We start from the raw sequence: 19059 nt of genomic DNA on the forward strand, positions 1-19059 counted from the left end.
GCGATTTTGTTCGTAATTCGGCTTCTAACCTCTGGTCTAAGAGCACGTTTTTTTGCGCTCACGCTGTTTTGTTAAGTTTTTCTTTATGTTGTGTTTGAGGTAATTGTTGTTTATTGTATATTTGCTATGTTGTTTCGTACAAACAGTATGGATCCTCAACCAAACACGTCAAGCCAACGCTTGTCTCTAAGAAAGAAGAGACTATGGATTGCTTTAAGCGTTACCGAAAAACTTATGAGACAATACGTCTACAAACACGTCTTTGAGGCGAAAGCTGCTTTACTATTACCTATTGAGGCTCCTGAAAAAAAAGAATGTATTTCGAAAACAGCTGACATTTTGGGAATTGGTGTGACCTCAATCTACAATGTATTAAAAGAACACAAAGAAAATGAACAATTTAAGTCTCCGGAGAAACGTGGACCGAAACACTGTTTCAAAGATAAATTATTGACAAATTTTCAGACAGATTTATAATTAATGTCGCTGAAAGTGACAATGATTTTTTTATCTGATGATGAATAAAAACAAATTTTGTAATAAGCGAAGTTTTTTATTTTTATTACCTAACTATATTATGTTATATATTGTTATATTTTATACATCTATAGTTTCAACTACATGATGTATTGTAATTAGGACAGTCTTAAAAGTTTCCTCGCAATTTTTTTCTTTATGTTTAAAATACTCGGTATTCAGTACAGGTATATACTATAGGTAGTCGTCGAAAACTCGTACCCGATATCGGCAGTTCGGCGGACTAACTATTCACTAAACTAGACAATCGAGGCAATTGCATTAATTCAGGAGTTTTTTCAATTATTCACTTTGTCACAACACTATTTTTATTTCATCAAATACTGACAACACAGTAAACGTCAGTTGACTTCGTCTAATTAAAAATACGACTATAAGGTCCTCTCTACTCCACTATTACACACGAATGGTACGGGAGACGATTGAAATAAAAAAATATCCCATTTTCAACAGAAAAGATGACTTCAACTTAACTGGATTCAGTCATAAATAAAGTCAATAAGTGTGATGATGACACGTAATAAGTGTACGGATACCGTGAGTGCTGTGTGTCGCGATCTTTCATTGGACAATCTGTCGGTAGTAAACAAAATTGTTGACACCTATCTATATTGACATCGCTGACTACAGTCAGGTCGTGACCACGGCTATTGCAACCTAGTCGAAACGTCAAGAGAGGTTATTGTTGTTATACGTGTTAAGACCCGGTTGACAACATAAGTAATAATGAATTCTACATTAAATAATACATTTCCAATTTCTCTATCTCTGAATATAAAACGCTATATATTTTCTCTAACTAAAATCAACTTTCTCGCCATTTTGGCGCCAACTAATTGAGCATATTCTGTGACTCCTTCCTTGTCATCATCATTTTTCTGACCAATTTTACAGATTCTTCTATATGTTTTATACAGACAAACATTTCCTCTGACAGAAACAGGTATATAATTTATATCTTTATCGGTAGGATAATTTCCGTCAATATTGTCTATATCAGTATCTAGCCTAGAATATGGCCTCGACTCAAACTTAGGTATACAGTCTTTTAGATTAAACCATTGGTAGGTCTCAGGACACAGAAGATCCGAAGGAAAAAAGTTGCCTTTGTACCTCATCTTTATGCAGCTGTGGATGTAAAACCCCATGTAATAATATTTCAACTCAGGAGCCATTGAATTTAATCGTCTTGTGAATTCGATCTCTCTAAAAACATAAAAAATATCTCTTAAAACATCACATTACAGTGAGGACCAAAAAAAAGTAAATGTCAGCCAAATATTTACTGACTTTACATGTACACTCTTTCACACACAAATACTATACAGCAATAATAAAAATTCAAAAGAAAACTTATTTTTAAACTTTTTCGTTTAACATGAATAATTTGATGGCAAATAAAGGTTTACCTCTCTCGACACTCGACTAGGTTGCACTAGCCGTGGTCACGAGATAAAAACCAGTTTAACTATATTAACAAGATGAAGTGTGAACCTTTTATACAAAGCACAGGTCGCAGTAAATTATATTAAATATTACTTTGATTGATGATCTGAAGATTCTAAGCAGAATAGTTTTGTTTCAAATTTTTGTGCTTTAATCCACTAAAATGTATTCCAACTAGCTTTATATAAGATTCATTAACAGAGCAGGAAATAAAATAAGTTTATAGTATGACTTCAATTATATGTCGGTAAAATATCGTGAATAGATCTAAAAATAAAAAAATCAGGTTAAATATAATTTTAAAGCAGTAAATACCTGAGTGCTCCATAAGTGCCCAATGTTAGATTCATATACTCTGGGTCATAGAAGAAATAAACTGAAGAAACACACTTTGGCAATATGTCGATAACTCCTACAGCAATCAACTTGCCGTCCAACCGGTACTGCTGATGAAAAGACCCATAGCCACAAGGTGGTCCTGTCTCTGTTTTTTCTTCCTAAAAAAAAGTATTATATTAATATGATCATATCACATGTCAATCTCAAAATGTTAGATTATAAAAAGTTGACTACTTTGGTACCTCATTCTGAGTAGGTACCTCTAGAAGACTTTAAAGTACAAAGTAAGCTGCTTGGCGGCTAAAATAGGTGTATATTGTATATTAGTACAGCCACCGATTGCTGGCTGCAGTAGAAGTACGTTGTGAGATATACAGTAAGGTGTAAAACTGAGTCAGTACTTAACATTTCCATAAAAAGTAGCGTAAAAAATTTAGAATTAATTGTTAAATAATAAACGAATTACGGTATTAAAAACTACATTTATTTATTACTTTAGTTACGACTATCTGATAAGCTTAAACATACTTTTGGTTTATGATTATCGCAAATACAATTGGTTCACTTTTGCACCAGTGAAACAAAAATATTGATTTCAGAATTTCAATATTTGGTAAAGACCAAAGACAAAGACCTTTTGCTTTTTTAACGGCATACAATCTGTTTTCTACACTTTTCACAAGTCTTTCACAGTACTCTGGTGTGTGCTGTGTGTGGTGTGTATACACAGCAGTGATAAGACCAATGCTCGTGTACGGGGCCTTGGTTTGGAGGACAAGGTCGAAACTCACGACCACAGTCAACAAACTAAGGTCCTTTCAACGACTTGCATGCTCTTCAATCACGGGATGTATGAAAACTACCCCAACAACAGCAATTGAAATAGCCCTCAATATAACACCCCTCGATTTGTACATACAACAGGAGGCAGCCATAGCTGCCATAAGACTATACCATCTTGGTCTATGGGGCAAAAACCATAATAGTTCTCACACTCACATCCTGAAACAACCAATCGAATACGAACCTTTGATTGCAGCTCCGTGTGATACAACTCAAACTTCACTCATTTAACAGGAAATACCAGATACAATTGAATCAGGAGGAACAAGATCAATCTGCTGTAAATGAACTACGCATATACACAGATGGTTCCAAAACACATAACGGTTCAGGAGCAGGAGCACACTCCCTTGACCTCAACATGAACTTATACATACCACTCGGCCCACACAGTTCGAATTTCCAATGTGAATGCGTTGCCCTGACTGAGGCAGCACGAACAGTGCAAAAGTTAGGTGTCAATAATTTCAACATAAAATTTATATCGGACAGTGCTGCCGTGCTAAAAGCACTACAGAACAGGAAATCAAACAACACATTAATAATCGAATGTCACAATATCATGGACAAAGTGGCAGAGCACAACGGTGTAACCATCCAGTGGATAAAAGGGCATAGTGGATCATATGGAAATAATGCCGCGGACGAATTGGCAAGAAGAGGATCAGGCATGACGGTAGCAGCCCCCCCCCCCCGTTTTTGCCAATACCATTCTCACAATTTCGATCCTGGATTCGCCAAAGATCCACTGAGATACAAAACAAAAGATGGAAACAAACCACCGATTGCAAACAATCAAAAGTGGCAATTCCTAGAACAAATCAAAGAATGACAAAACGCCTAATAAATCTGGACAGGCATAACATAAAAACAATGATAATTTGTAAACATTTGTACACAATAGGTGCTACAGACAGTCCCCTATGCCGGGGCTGCTTTGTAGCCGAGGAAACGGCCGCTCATGTAATCCTGGAGTGCGAAGCAGTGACCACGCAACGAAATCAAATCCTCGGAACGGTGAGGTCGCTCCGAGAAGCCTGCGAAGACACCAGGAGACTTCTGCGCTTCTGGGAGGAGCTTGGCTGGCTACATTAGTAGCCTGGCTCTACACGCACAACGGCCCGAATGAGAGGCCAATTGCGGAAATGGAGTCCAACCTACATCTACATCTACATCAGTACTCTGGTGGAATTTGGTACCACTGTTCTTGTACACGTTCCCATAAAATGTTTAAGTTTGATGGTGGTGCTACATATTGATTTAAAAGCATGCTTTTCAAGTACATATGCCCATAATCGATTTTCGATTGGATTAATATCCGGACTCTGAGATGATCAGGATGCTTATTTAGCCAATTTTTTACTATTTTCGATGTGTGTTTCGGGTCATTATCATGTTGGAATATTATTTCACTTAGTGGGTAGGCCATATTTTTAATGGCTTCTAACATATGTGTCTTAAGAATATTGTGGTACATTTTTGCATTCATATTCCATTCGATTTTGTAAATAGGTCCGACGCCATAAGCTGTCATACAACCCCACAATTTAATATTACCACCATGTTTCACCGTTTGTATAAAGACTTTTGCCTGTAGTGGTTCACCTTCTTTTTTCCAGTTCCATTTTCTACCATCTGTGCAATAATTTTCGTCTCATCCGACCAAATAACCCACATCCAATCATCCCCAGTCCAGTTAATATATTGTTTCGCGAATTTTTCTCTAGCTTTAATATATTTTTAGTAAGAATAGGGTTTTTTTCTTCTCGACAGCTCGCATATTAGCTTTATGTAATGCCCGACGAACAGTCCACTTATTCACCGACGTGCCAGTGTCTTGTTTTAAAAGCGCCACCGCTACAGAAGCTGAAGCCGCTTCACCAGATCTTAAATAGTGAATAACTTTTCTTACGTCTCTATCAGATAATTTTTTAGTACGACTTCCACATTAATTGGTATATAAAATTTACACTTGGCTCTAATTCTTTGTATCGTTGATTGACGAACATTTAACTCTTGAGCGATATATCTTGCCGATTTTCCATTTTTAAGTAGTTACTTATGTATGTTAAAGAGTTCTTTAACATATTCTACAATATTCTTTGTAATCGGTTTCATGACTGTATCGAAAATATATGTATGAAGTAAAAGCGTTCACTGTGATGTATCAATTTAAACTGAATAACAAACAAAGCGAAATTGGATCTCTACACTATTCCCGATAAGTTTAAACATATTCATACTCGAACCCAAATATGTTTTTAAACACGGTGCAAAAATGTGTCAATCAATATTAATTATGTAAAAGTTTTAAAGCACAGATAGTGGACAACAATTATACGGATTAAGTAATTAATGAGTTATAGATTTAAATAATAAGACATATAATTTAAAAAGCTTTTAATAAATGTTACTATAATTCATATAATAAAAAATGACAGAACACTGACTCAGTTTTGCACCTTACTTATATTATCAGTATAAATACATATATATTTATGAAGGGAAAATAAAATAATATTATTATACATACTAGTAAAGGACTTTTCACTAAAAAATCTTGAAACTTCTCTTCCTGACACTTTTGTGGCTTATCATTGTGTATAACAGTCTGATACTTGACATATACTTGATGTGTCTCTTTAGCGGTTGCCAACCATTCTGAACTGGGCGGCGTGGTACGTACCAACCTTATCTGAAATAATGAATACTACTAAATAAATATTGACCAGGGCCCTCACAGGACACTGCAAAATAAACAAACATATGGCAAACCTAGGCCTATATAACAAAAATCTGCTGATTTTGCCAAACTGAAAAGGAAACGCCACTACACATCCTATGTGGTACAACTACACTCATGCATAAACGAAATATCTCCTTTGGAAAGTTTACACTCTTTCCTGAGGAGATAAAAACCATCGCTAATAAAAGTATCCTTAAATTCTTGTCCCTGACGGGTCTAGGTTGCGAGCTTTAAAAAGGGCCAGCACAATAGATCTATATAGATCGCAGTGCTACAGATCCATGCACCTGACAATAGCCCAATGAACTCAATAAAAAAAAATATACATATACACATAACAATAAAAGTTAATATAATAATAATATACTCAGGTCAGTCCCAAGTTAAGCTAGCTAAAGCTTGTGTTATGGGTACTAGTTAACTGATACAAATACATAGATATATATTTTTTTCATACATATTATACATAGAAAAAAAACTTCTACTACCACTAATGCAAGCTTTACCTGTTTACCTACAAAGTAAATGTTTTTATTTCAAATTAAATTAATCCATACAAAAAACATAAAACAATAACATACCTCTAACTTCTGTATAATGTCATCCGGCAGATCATTTATGAAGTCCTCTATTTGTTTTTCCTTATTTTTGTTGGTATTTTTCACAGTTGTTATATCAATACCTTTTTCTTTGAGTTTTTCTAACTTCCTCTCGCGCCTTATTTGCTTTGCTTTTTTACACGGTGCTCTTGTTGGATCAGGCCCAGAACCTAGACAAAAAATTAAATACTTTTTATAAATATAAATAATTTACATAGAAAACAACCAGAGACTATAGAAACAATCATATTAATGTATCGCTCTAGTGTTAACCATTATTTCGCCAAAATCATCACATATGTTGGGAGGAGTATAAATAGTCCTTGCAGCTTATTTCATTTAGGAAAACAAAATAATTGTCATCACCTTTATTAAGCGGTAACAGTCGCCTATATATACACAACAGACATCACATTCAAAGGGATGAAAATATCATGCCTCTTATCCTGTAAATCCTAAATATTAATTAGATGTTTTTTATACACCAAGTTGAAGAGATAATGAATTCTGTCTAATTCAAGTAGTTGAAATGAAATAGAAGAAATATGCAATTATACATACAAGTTATTTTTAAATCTTTCTGGTTAATGTCTTCCGGTAACTCTAAACTTGATTCTGCGGAAGCATCCCCTGAAAAAAAAATTAGATCAAATTCAAATTCAAATTCAAAAATCATTTATTCATGTAAGGCATTTTAGCCGCTTATGAACGTCAAATTTTTACATTCTAATTTTATTTTTTTTACCTACCGTCCAGTTCGGTATATAGATCCAATTGAGAAGAACTGGCAAGAAACTCAATTGAATTACCTTTTTTTTTAAAGCCAGTTTATTTAAAATGTATATTTATATAGGTGTCCATGTCTAACATTAAATGAAAATTCAGTGCATGAACAACTATTGCCATGCATACTCGTCATTCAAGTAATCGTTTAGTGAGTAATAGGCTTTGCTCAGTAAATATGATTTAACAGATGTTTTGAATTTATTTAAGGGTAATTCCAACATATCCTTTGGTATTTTATTGTAAATTTTTATACCTATTCCCATAAAAGACCTATTAACTTTTTCTAAACGATACTTGGGGACAGCAAGTTTGTCTTTAAATCTAGTATTAATATTATGAATATTGCTGTTTTTTGGAAATAAGTCAAGATTTTTATGAACATATAGGATATTTGAATATATAAATTGAGAAGCAACGGTGAGAATATTTGCCTCTTTGAATTTCTCTCTTAATGAGTCACGACTCTTCAAACAGTAGATCGCTCGAACGGCACGTTTTTGTAATATGAATATATTTTTAATATCTGCCGCTTTTCCCCATAGTAATATTCCATAAGAAAGTAAACTATGAAAATAACTAAAATAGACCAATCTAGCAGTATCAGTATCAGTGTACTGTCTAACTTTACGCACGGCAAAAGCTGCTGAACTTAGTTTCGCTGCAAGGCTTTGAATTTGTGCACCCCATTGTGTTTTATTATCTAGTGTGATTCCTAGAAAAACAGTAGATTCTATAAATTCCAGAGATTCGTCATTTAATTTTATGTTGCAATTAGTATTAAAACTTTTAGACAGAGAAACATTAACACATTTTGTTTTTTTAGCGTTTAACATAAGATTGTTAGTTGTAAACCAGTGCAGGATCATCATATTAATAGAAGATATAGTCATTATATGCCTACTGTTTCTTTTAGTTAGGGGAGAGTAGAGTAATAAACATTAGTCCTCATTACTAGCTATATTGGCCTTCATATAGTTTCCACTGGAAACCATCGTGGTTATAGTATGCCAAAATAATTGCTTAATAAATCATTCTATCATCCACTGTTGCTCCATCAGTCTAGTTAGCGTAAGCAGGTGCACCATTCCAAAATTAATAATTCAGTTAGCACATTTATCAGTATGTCATATTAATGTTGTGTTATAATTTAGAAAGTTCCTCTGTCTATCTTTCTCATCAGGATTTATTATTTATCTGCAGGTCCATTTTATTGAAATTTGATTAATACCAAATCTCTAAATGGTAACCATACTATATACATCAATAGCACTATCATATCACATTATCATGTGATGTCCATCCATGATGGTATCATGTTGCTGCCTCACATATTGCCATTCTGAGGGGCTAAAATGTCACACCTCTCATGCTCTCTCTTATATCAACCTTCAACACAGCTTTCAAAGCAAGTTGCTTGGCAGATGAAATAAATAGACAGAGATACTCACACAGACAACTACTTACAAAGTGTATTATCGAAAAAAAAAATATTTATATATAAATAAAGCAGCATTCAATACATTTATACACTAAAGCCTTGCCCAAAGTTAGTCATATTACATATTAAAATTATATTTACTCACCTTTATATACATGATCAACATTCAGTTCATCAGACTCTTCAGTACCAATCACTATATTGGTAACATCAATGTTCTGATGTTTACGAGTAGGTTCTACAAAACATTCTCTTGTTTCTTGCAAATGTTCCATATTATCCTCTAAGCTACTACATGTAGACATCTTTCTATCTGCATTACTTAAAGGTTTTTCAGTATTATCTGGTCCCAACAAATATTTATTAAATCTCTTTAAAACTTTTTTCTGTGATTTTGTGGCCTTGAACTCTAAGGCTTTACACCTGTAAACATTAAAAAAGATTGATAAGGAAAACTTATGCCGAAAATATTTAAAGCATGGCTAATGTTAGGGAAAATACTGAAGCCTTCTTTAATGTTTAAATACACATATTAAAAATATTCTTATCAGCAAGCAATGTTTGCAATTATTATAGATGACTATTATATTTATTATTATTATATTATAGAGGACTACATTAATTTTAGTTATATTCAACTTTATAGTCATCAGGAGATGCCTTTTAAATTTATTATAACTTGCCAGAAAATATAGCATAATATGAAGCTCTTCTCAGTTTACTTCTATCTATTAGAATTCTTAAACTGATGTTTATTTGATGATTAGATGGTGGGATAATTAAATTATATCTACTTATTTTATAAGGCTGTAGTAGAAATAGTTAGATTCAGATTGACAGGTAATTGTAAGAAAAAAATCCCTCAAAATATAGATCATTTACATTAATCATGTGTGACTTCCCAGTCCCAGTCAGGCTACTCAGAGCTTTTTAATAACATGAAGTTATTAAAATGTTAATATAATAATTAGAAATAATAACTTATGTATATTAAATCATATACCTAATAGTATACATTGGACAACAAGTAACATCCATAGTAGGTTTATAACAATATTTTCCTGAGCGTCTCCAACCTCGGTCAATTAAGTCCTGATAATCACTTACAGTTAGCGCATGTGCCCACATACCTAGAACAACATCAGAAATTAAAAAAAAAATTACATATTGTCTGTTAAATAGAAAAATGCCAGTATTCAAAATGTACCTTTTTTTTTGTCTTGTAGACAAGCACTTAAAGTTTTTAAATTTATTTTTTCCTTTAATTTTAAATTTACACAGAAGTATAATATATCATTTTAAAAGTATCTAGTTAATGATTAAGACGGCATGGTTAATTTAATTGACTTATATAAAAGGAAGTAATACTAGCTCCTAATTTTGAAAAATTACAACTTCATATTTAATCAACAATATAATGTTATAAAATATTTTTAAGGTGTATTAACTTCATTAAAGATATTAAAGATAAATTATTTCTAAGTACTACTACTGTACTATGTATTCAATTCAATAGATTAGATGGAAATATATATAAGTAGATATTTAAACATTTGTAACTCAAGTCATAGCAACTTCATGCTGGCATTATTAAGTGAATGCAAAACTCTTATTGATAGAAAATAAATTTCTCTCTTAATATCAGAAAACTAAAGTTTATTATTAACAATAACTCTTATTTCATATCAAAGTAATTGACAAGTGCTACTTATTTATAAGTACACTGATTTTTTTTCTCTATAGAAACAAAAGAAATAGACATAAAAATCAATAAAACTATGATACTCCGAAAACAAGTACCCAATTCTACTGATTTTTAAATTAACTGAGTTGTATTTAACTTTGAAACTGGTTATCAAATATTATTTTCTAATCACACCACTTGAACACTTTATTTTTTTAGTTGTTTATGTTGTTTACTTATTAAATGCAATTTATTTAAAAAAATGCAACAGCATTGTGGGCTGATTTTCTTTAAATTATAAAAGAAATATGATCATAAATAATTATAATCTATAGAATTAAAAATAATGCCATACTATGGCATGCAAAACGATATAGGTTAAATATATATTATACCTAATCAGTAAACTAAAAATATCAATAACATTATAAATGATATTAGAAAGAATATAAGAAAGACAACACCGTTTAAAATAAAAATATACGACTTACCATGGCTAAAATTAGTATTTGGACTCTTGCAGTAACCACATTTGTTACCTTCCTGTCCAGAAAAGTACTCGACAATGCTATGCATTTTAGTTAAAAAACATATACTAGATTTAAACAAAAATAAGCAGCAGATTATGAAGTCAATCTGAAATTATAAAACAATGGTTTTAAAATACTTTAAATAAACAATAAAAAAAATTCTAAGTCTTTATTAACAGCCGTATTTTATGTCATATAAAATCAAATATTAATAATATTCTAACCACATTAACAAGAAATTATGCAATTTCAGTTTTTTATTAAAAGCGATATATTAAATATATAAATAAAATGAAAAGATCGAAGTCGAATCAAAATTGTACAAATACATCCATTTATTTACGTCGACTATAAAAGTCAACCTGTCATTTAATCTGTCAGTTAGTATCAGTTTTTTTGTTCTTTTTAATATATTCACCCTTGTACTGTCACAAAGAAGAAAATAATGTTTTTTTACCTTTCACCCCAGACCTTAAGTTGTTACGCCAATAAAAAAATGAACATTTTTTAATTAAATTAATTATTGCTTTATTAATCTTTTATTTACTTCTTTCCTCTTAAAAGAATTGTCTAATTTCTTACTAAGATTTGCGTAGTGATTACTTGCTTAAAACAGGAAAGTATGTAATCACTTTATTAATTTGTGGTAGAAATCTATACTGTGTGCGCCGTGGCATGGTGCGGTTGACAGTTATTAATTTTAAGTTATTTAATTATTTTAAGGAGTGAAACGTAACGTTAATTAAACTGTTACCCACACCGTGCTACAGCGTACATGGTATAAAAGGTTTTTATTTTATTTTTACATCTGTGGAAGAGAAATTGGAGTTGAGGTTATGTCATGAGGGTAGTCTAAAAATAGTTTTACCCAAGCCAAGCTATATAGGTTCACAGAAAGTGTTAGTTACTCGAGCTTTATGGCTACAAAGTGATAAAACAACATAAATTGCCTCATGACTTTCAAGTATTGTCATTATTTTCTGCCACTTACCAAATCTATGGGACTTTATTTGTAGTAACTCTAAATGTTTATGTAGTATGAATATACAAAGGCATACAAAAATACATTTAGTAATAACTATTATAACACAAAATGTAGGTACAAAATAAGTCGATCGATTAACACAATAAATTTTTATTTTAAAACGTTATTAAAAAATGCATTTTGATTTCTAGTTTGATTCGCCGTTCGATTCCTGAAACAAATATTTTCCAAACAGTTTAACATTGGTGTATGCACAGAATAACGTTATACCTCATAATACTGTGCAAGTCTCATTTATGTACTTAAGTGCAACTTACAACGAATCATCTTCCTCCACTTCCATAATATTAGACATAATAGAAGATTTTGGAACAGCTCTTGCACAAGTACGTTTTGTTCTATAAGCAACAAAATAATTAATGTACCTACTTACCTACAACAAATAAATATTTGTAAACCTAGACATTGCAAAAGTTTAGACTGTGTGAAGACACAACTTTCCTGCATATTATACCTATTTCATCAATTGGAATCATTGTGATTATTTCCTAATGAATTTGTTTCATGGGCTAACAGACCTAACTCCATACTCACATTATCACCTTCAAACATTCTACTAGAGCCCTGCCAGCATATACCGTTAGCGCAGGTGAGTGCACCATTAGACAATAAATAATTAAAAGATGTACATTAAATTATATACTTATTATAGTTTTTGACTTTGTATTCTTTTTTGCACCAATTATACCCATTCAATACCACCTATGCCACTTTTTTGAGTAGACTGAAAGAGATCTCTTCTAAGCATAAGTCCATCTTTGCCCGCATAGTCTCTAAATTATTTTATGACTGTAATTTTTATCTATGCAATAATACATACATCCTTATTAGTTACGTAGATACCTATAAGAAAAAATATTATAACAGTACTTACTAGAATTAACAATATTAGTTACCTATTTCTTTGAAAATTCCATGGTTGAGTATGGGTTTCCCCCCATATAAGAAAAATAAATCCACTCAAGAGTAAGACCAAAGCGTGAAAACACCAGATATGTTTCCACGTAAGAGGTATATTCTGAAATTTCAATTCGTGATCTTTAATGATAAAGACTGAATTTATCTACCGACCATTGTATTGACTAAAATATAACTAAGTAAAAAATAGAGTATGTGACCTGTAAATTTGAACATATTATTTAGACATAAACTTTAATACGAGTATTAAGAAATAATTATGACTTAATTTCCAAATTTACCTGAATTGCCTATGTCCTAATTAACATACAGGTTTGTTCTTTATTGCCCACTTAAAATTTTATTTTTACCTAAGCTATAAATAGCAAACAACTATGGCAACTAAGTATTATCCAATTATATTAATATAAATGTCTATAAAGTGATAAAAAAATTACTTTATATTTATGTTTATGTGTAATGTAACTTACTTTATATATATGTGTAACGTGACCAACACAGAAAGATAAAATAATTCCAGACATATTTCCAACTATTTTTATGACTGTATTCACTGAATTGACAAATGTTGGCGTTAACTCCTGCAAATTGTATAGTAAATATAATATATCCATTTATTTCGCGTAATATTAGAATATATGGTAGCCATAAGAATATCTTACATAACAGAGATCCAGAGTCAGATCCATACCAGCCGCAGTTAATGCAACAGATATGGTTATCAAAATAGGCCCAGGAACTATGCTAAGTAACCAGCAGATACATATTAGAAATCCTGGGATCACGTGGGCTGACAATGAAAGTTTTATTTAGTATATTATAGTATTTATATAATTAACCACATTTTTAATAAATGGGATCTTAAATTCTTTAGTGTTTTTCCGCAAACTGTGGAATGGAGAAAGCGCGGGATCGGTCCTGCTGCAGACTCGCCATTGAACCATGTACTAACAGTACCTACATTGCGAATTTATTTCGGAATTTGATTTCAAAGAGAAAGTAAACAAGGGCATCATTTTTATGTAGGTTTAAATTGCAGTAAGTATTATGCCGTTATTTTATTGCTCTGTGACACTGCAATCTACACTTTTACATATTTTTTTATGTATCGAAAGTTTATATTAAGAACTCTTCTTTATTTATACGTATAATTAGTAAAAATCACGGGATCTTACCACGTTTTATATTTATTTTGTTTACCCGTGATCATGGTGGTTGAAACACTACCGAAATATCGGGAACTCAGCAAATAAATATAAAACGTGGTAAGATCCCGTGATTTTTACTAATTATACGTATAAATAATGACCGCGTCAAGTTTAAAACTCTTCTTTATTAATTTAATTTATTAGATTTACATTAATTTCGGTTTTTAATTATTCATAATATAACTGCTATCTTCATAATAATATGTCTGTACATTTAATTGAGTATATACAAAGATTATAAAAATGGGAGTAGGTATAATATGACCTAGGTTTAACCTTATTCTAAGGCAAAGATCGAACCATGGAACGTAACGTTGTTGCTTGATGGTTGTCCACATAGATGTAATAGTTATCTGTATACGGCTAGACCGAATGAAGGAGGTAAACATCTATTTACTTATATGATGCTTAACCTACTTGGAGTGGCTACAAAATAATATTGAAATAATATCTAATGAATATTTTACATCCCAGAAAAGTACTTACGGTCAAAAATCCCATATACGTTAATTATTAACATCTATTATATGCTTATGAGATACTGTGCTCTAATAATAATATTATCTTCAGTTCTAGACCTCCGTAATTATTATTTTAATAAGGTTTATTAACCTATTGACAGTTATTACCTTTTACTTACATATAACAATAAAATATTTCCTTATATGTTTAATTCTTTTCATCTTAGCGTTGTGTTTATACCAGTGAAATGTTTGTATCACTACAGTACCTAACACCAACCGGCAGAAAAATGGTAAAGCTGTTAACGCTGAAGCCTGCGTAATAGGTACAATTATACTATTATTAATTATATTTAAATTAATAATAATGGAATACGTCATAAATAAAATAAATAAATAACCTGGGACAATTAACATAACGGCATCTAGTCCCACAAGCAAGGTAAGCAGAGCTTGTGTTATTGGAACTGGACAACGGATATAATTTTTTTTTTAAATATATACATAATGTACATAGAAAACGTCCAGACCGATACAAACAGTCGTACTCAAAAATACAAATTTTGCACCGTGCTAGAAATCGAACCCGCGACCATCGGAAGTAAAGTAAGTACTTAAGCCGTTATACACCGAGACCATCAATGGGTCAAATCATAATGCCTACCCATTATGATTTGACCCATTGATGGTATGTATTTTTAATATTTTCGTCTAAAAGAAAGAAAAGCATCTAATTATACAAGTATAGAAAATTAGGCAATACTTACGCTGTAAATGCTATACTTGACTATCTTTGAATAATAAAATGGTCCATAAATACACAAAGATATAATCATCCAAGCGTACCCGAAGTTTAAGATACATAGGGCCCAAAATGGAACAGACTTTAATATCAATTTCCATGGCGCTTGAGAATTTGTCAACTGAAATGTTTAAATATTACTTAGTAATATTCATTTTCATATTTTTTACAACAGGTATCCGCGACTTTGTTTTTTTTTAGATAAAATACATATATATTCATGTATATTTTAATAGGAGCATTTCGATTGTTTTGTCTTAATAAGGAACAAACAGACTCACTATCGGATTTATAATATTGGAATGAATAGTATTTTTACTATAATATTGTAATTGACTGCTGAAGGGAAAATATTCAACTTGCCTGAATTGTGAACACTGTTCCAATTGTATTACTTAAATAAGTTAATTCTTCATTAGAAATATATGTATGTGTATCGGGACGGTCTGTAACTACAAAGAGCCATAAAGCTGACCATATTACTTGCATTCCGCCGGATATATAGAAACCCACAGGCCATTGAGAATAGTAGTGCACCGCAGCGCAAATAAGGAAAGTGGAAAATGTTCCTGTTGTGATTCCTGGAAAACACTATGTATAATCATACAGTTATAATGAATAATGAATCTGTCGTTGTAAGACCTAGGTCTAAATTGAGTATATACCTAATCCAAAAATAAATGTCAATATTTTAGCTGATAACAATACAGAATGAGACCTTGGGAAAGCTAATTTTTACACCATTCCGGTATACACTGACATAAGGTTTAACCTTTTATTTCAGAAAAAAGAAGCGCTCATATAAATGACATCAGTTTTTACTTAATTACTGTTGGTGACACTGAAGGATGGTCTTCATATTGTTTACAGGCAACGATTACAAACTAACTTATATTTCTATTTGTATTCTAACTCTATTAGCATTAGTACAAAATTATATTCATAGGTCTACAATTTATTTAATATTTATAACTAAATATATAATTTATTATAGTAGTAAATTGTTATAACCTATAGATATATATATCTACTAAACTGTGAATTGATGTTTTGTAGCTTATTCATTAATAAATTGTATTCTTACCACAATAAGCCCACATAAAATGATTTCTCTCTATAGGTGGTACCCAATGTCTTAATACTTGTACCATGCTGGGTTGCATGGCTCCCTGCAAGTGTATACAAGAGTTTACTAATTTTAAATACAGCCTAACAAATTTCTCCAACAAAACAAAGTTGGTAGTGTCTGTTAATATTGATTATTATTGAATAAAATCTATGCTGTCCATTGAGGAAAATATTTAATGAATTACTATGGCCAGTAAACTGACTTTTGCAATGTAATATATTCGCATAAAAATAATTTAGATGGCTCTATTAGGTGATACCTCTCTACCCATATAAGGATACCTTTTAATGCCATTGAAGGTTAGGAAGGTATATTACAAACATTTCTCTTTGAAGAGATTCAATAACATCATATTGATATGATTTCGATTCTAATATCAATTTTCTTATTTTGACAAATAATCATGGACTAAACTTTGATCAAGGAAAACTATCAAGTTCATGAATGCTAACGGTTTAGGCTATGTACCCATTACAACTAACTGTACATGTCAAAGTAAATACTTTGCCACAATATCAGAAATAAAATCATTTGCTTTTTTGCGGAACATGTGTTAGCACTTAAGCTGCATTTTTAAATATCTACTACAAACAAAATTGAAACAAAATGGTATAAGGAAAACGAAGAGAATACGCCAATATACACTTACAGCGCAAAATCCTTTTATAATGCGTACAAAGAATAAAGCCCAAAAGCTATAGTACGCTGATGCTGGCGAGAGGCAGCTTAGTACACCTGATGTCATCCCGGCGATCCCCACCACCCATGTAGGGCCGAGCCTGTGACGTGAACTGGTTTAGGCGCCATTGTGGTACACAGTGCTAATTTTAACGTGCAAAGATGATTCAACCTGTACCGGTGTCAGGCTATGCCACGGACGACTCGGTCAAAGATCTCACATTCCTATAACTGGATTTCTTCTGGATGTTTCTATTGCGTTGAATGTAATATGTGTTGAAATACAAAAGGGACAATGGTTTAATCGCATTGTCACAAATATGTTACATAACAATTAAAAAGGTCGTTGTACTACTTAGCAAGGAAAACCCAACGGACATTTTCTTGAGAGAAAGTGCAAGTAGGTATGTATTATACCTACGCGTTTGTTTATGTAGGTATGCTACTTAAATCTGTTATATAATATATTTAGATAGGTATTTTATACACATAGTGTATATCTTTACACAATTCAGAACAACTTGTGTTAAATGAAATTTAAGTAGCACTTTGTAGATACTTAAAAAATATATTCGTAATTATAATGAAATCTTCATCCACCCAATTTCGATTTTTAGTCTGAACTGTTTACCTGTCTCCAATAGTGTGAAAAATAGGGAAACAGATGCAATAGCCTATGTGGTATGCTGAAAATAACTTTGCCACTTTCATGTCATCCCAGTTCATTAAGTCTAACACACTCTGTAAAAAATATTACGATGATTTACATCATTGTTAATTTCTTACATTTTTAAAGTATAGAATATTATTGTGTACTAAAGTGTTTACTTTTTAGTGAAGGCGTCTCCACCTACCTAGAGGTAGACTTTATAAAATGTCGTCTGCGTAACTCAGGCTCACCTATTTCAGTTGCCAAGCAAACTTCTGTGTTACTGTGTTTCGGTTGCAAAAATTTCATATAACTCAGTCAAGCCTTTTCGGAGTATGGTAACTAATATTGTGACACGACAATTTTGTATATAAGATTAACTTACTCGTGCTAAAGGAAGAGCTTAGTGAAAGTGTAATTAACACAAAAATGTCATTAAATGAAATTAACTGACCCCAGATATGATATTCGAGATCCTTTTAATATTGGTACCGTTATATACGTCGTTGTCCTCTCTTTTTGTTATCTGAGCCATAGCAACTATATGCACACTTAGGTTATAACGAACTAAATAAATCAAGAAGTATCCTAGAAAAATCATAACTCCAATCTAAAAAAAATGAATATTTAAATATTTTTCTATATAATAACATAATGTTATTGATGTCTTCTCACTTACTAATGCACGAACCCTAATTTTAATCATCACTTCCAAAGAACTTGCCGTTATTATTTGTTTAGAGCTAATATTTACATTGAGCCAACCCATAACCACATAGATTAACCGTAGGTATATAGAGTGATACTGCGAAGTAAAAACTTATAGGGAGGAGAAAAATAAAATAAAATTTTATTGAAATGGTTATGTAAGGTTTATTAAATACATTTTCAAAACTATCTAAACAGAGTAATTATAACTGCCACATACATGTCACTGTTTAAAATTTTGTAGCAATATTATTCTATAACATCACAGAATAAATAAAAAATTTCATTGACCACGGGCTATCAATAAATTCATTAGTAAGTCTATATATAAAATTAATCAATACTAGATACGTACCATTCTTAAATTTGTTTGTTTTACAATAATAATACAATCTACACAATAATAATAATTCTACTCTAGGTACCTACGTCGAATAATGTACGATGCATATTCGAAAACGTACTGACAAGTAGGTACCTAACAAAAATTTGCAATATTCATATAATTCGAAA

General features: G+C 31.6%; 2 protein-coding genes across 2 annotated transcripts; both read right to left on the bottom strand.

Annotated features, from left to right (window-relative positions):
- Positions 1 to 1230: 1230 nt before the first annotated feature.
- On the bottom strand, positions 1231 to 11069 carry LOC131847168 (arginyl-tRNA--protein transferase 1). Its single transcript, XM_059196647.1, has 8 exons — positions 10910 to 11069; positions 9738 to 9864; positions 8880 to 9157; positions 7072 to 7140; positions 6493 to 6680; positions 5699 to 5860; positions 2299 to 2480; positions 1231 to 1743 (listed from the first exon to the last, which is right to left on the bottom strand). The coding sequence occupies exons 1-8, from the start codon at positions 10992 to 10994 to the stop codon at positions 1320 to 1322; spliced, it is 1515 nt and encodes a 504-aa protein (XP_059052630.1). The 5' UTR covers positions 10995 to 11069; the 3' UTR covers positions 1231 to 1319.
- Positions 11070 to 11945: 876 nt separating this feature from the next.
- LOC131847204 (sialin-like) lies at positions 11946 to 18597 on the bottom strand. The gene is made up of 13 exons (XM_059196691.1): positions 18518 to 18597; positions 18293 to 18448; positions 17821 to 17930; positions 17161 to 17290; positions 16467 to 16551; positions 15746 to 15963; positions 15348 to 15503; positions 14760 to 14895; positions 13574 to 13701; positions 13382 to 13492; positions 12890 to 13011; positions 12251 to 12331; positions 11946 to 12144 (listed from the first exon to the last, which is right to left on the bottom strand). The coding sequence occupies exons 1-13, from the start codon at positions 18542 to 18544 to the stop codon at positions 12084 to 12086; spliced, it is 1521 nt and encodes a 506-aa protein (XP_059052674.1). The 5' UTR covers positions 18545 to 18597; the 3' UTR covers positions 11946 to 12083.
- Positions 18598 to 19059: the final 462 nt, after the last annotated feature.

This window comes from Achroia grisella, unplaced genomic scaffold (genome assembly GCF_030625045.1).
Source record: "Achroia grisella isolate CSIRO2021 unplaced genomic scaffold, CSIRO_AGI_Agris_v1 utg516, whole genome shotgun sequence".
Classification (NCBI taxonomy): Eukaryota; Metazoa; Arthropoda; class Insecta; order Lepidoptera; family Pyralidae; genus Achroia; species Achroia grisella.

What these genes read in the sequence shown, in the direction of transcription:
- LOC131847168 (XM_059196647.1), bottom strand. Translation starts at nt 10,994, where the DNA reads ATGCATAGCATTGTCGAGTACTTTTCTGGACAGGAAGGTAACAAATGT. An exon ending in TGTCCAATGTATACTATTAG is followed by an intron (nt 9,158 to 9,737) that starts GTATATGATTTA and finishes TAATGTTTACAG; the next exon opens with GTGTAAAGCCTTAGAGTTCA. An exon ending in ACATTATACAGAAGTTAGAG is followed by an intron (nt 5,861 to 6,492) that starts GTATGTTATTGT and finishes TCATTATTTCAG; the next exon opens with ATAAGGTTGGTACGTACCAC.
- LOC131847204 (XM_059196691.1), bottom strand. Translation starts at nt 18,544, where the DNA reads ATGATTAAAATTAGGGTTCGTGCATTA. An exon ending in TCTCGAATATCATATCTGGG is followed by an intron (nt 17,931 to 18,292) that starts GTCAGTTAATTT and finishes TATTTTTTACAG; the next exon opens with AGTGTGTTAGACTTAATGAA. An exon ending in TGGAATTTTCAAAGAAATAG is followed by an intron (nt 12,332 to 12,889) that starts GTAACTAATATT and finishes TGTTGCTTATAG; the next exon opens with AACAAAACGTACTTGTGCAA.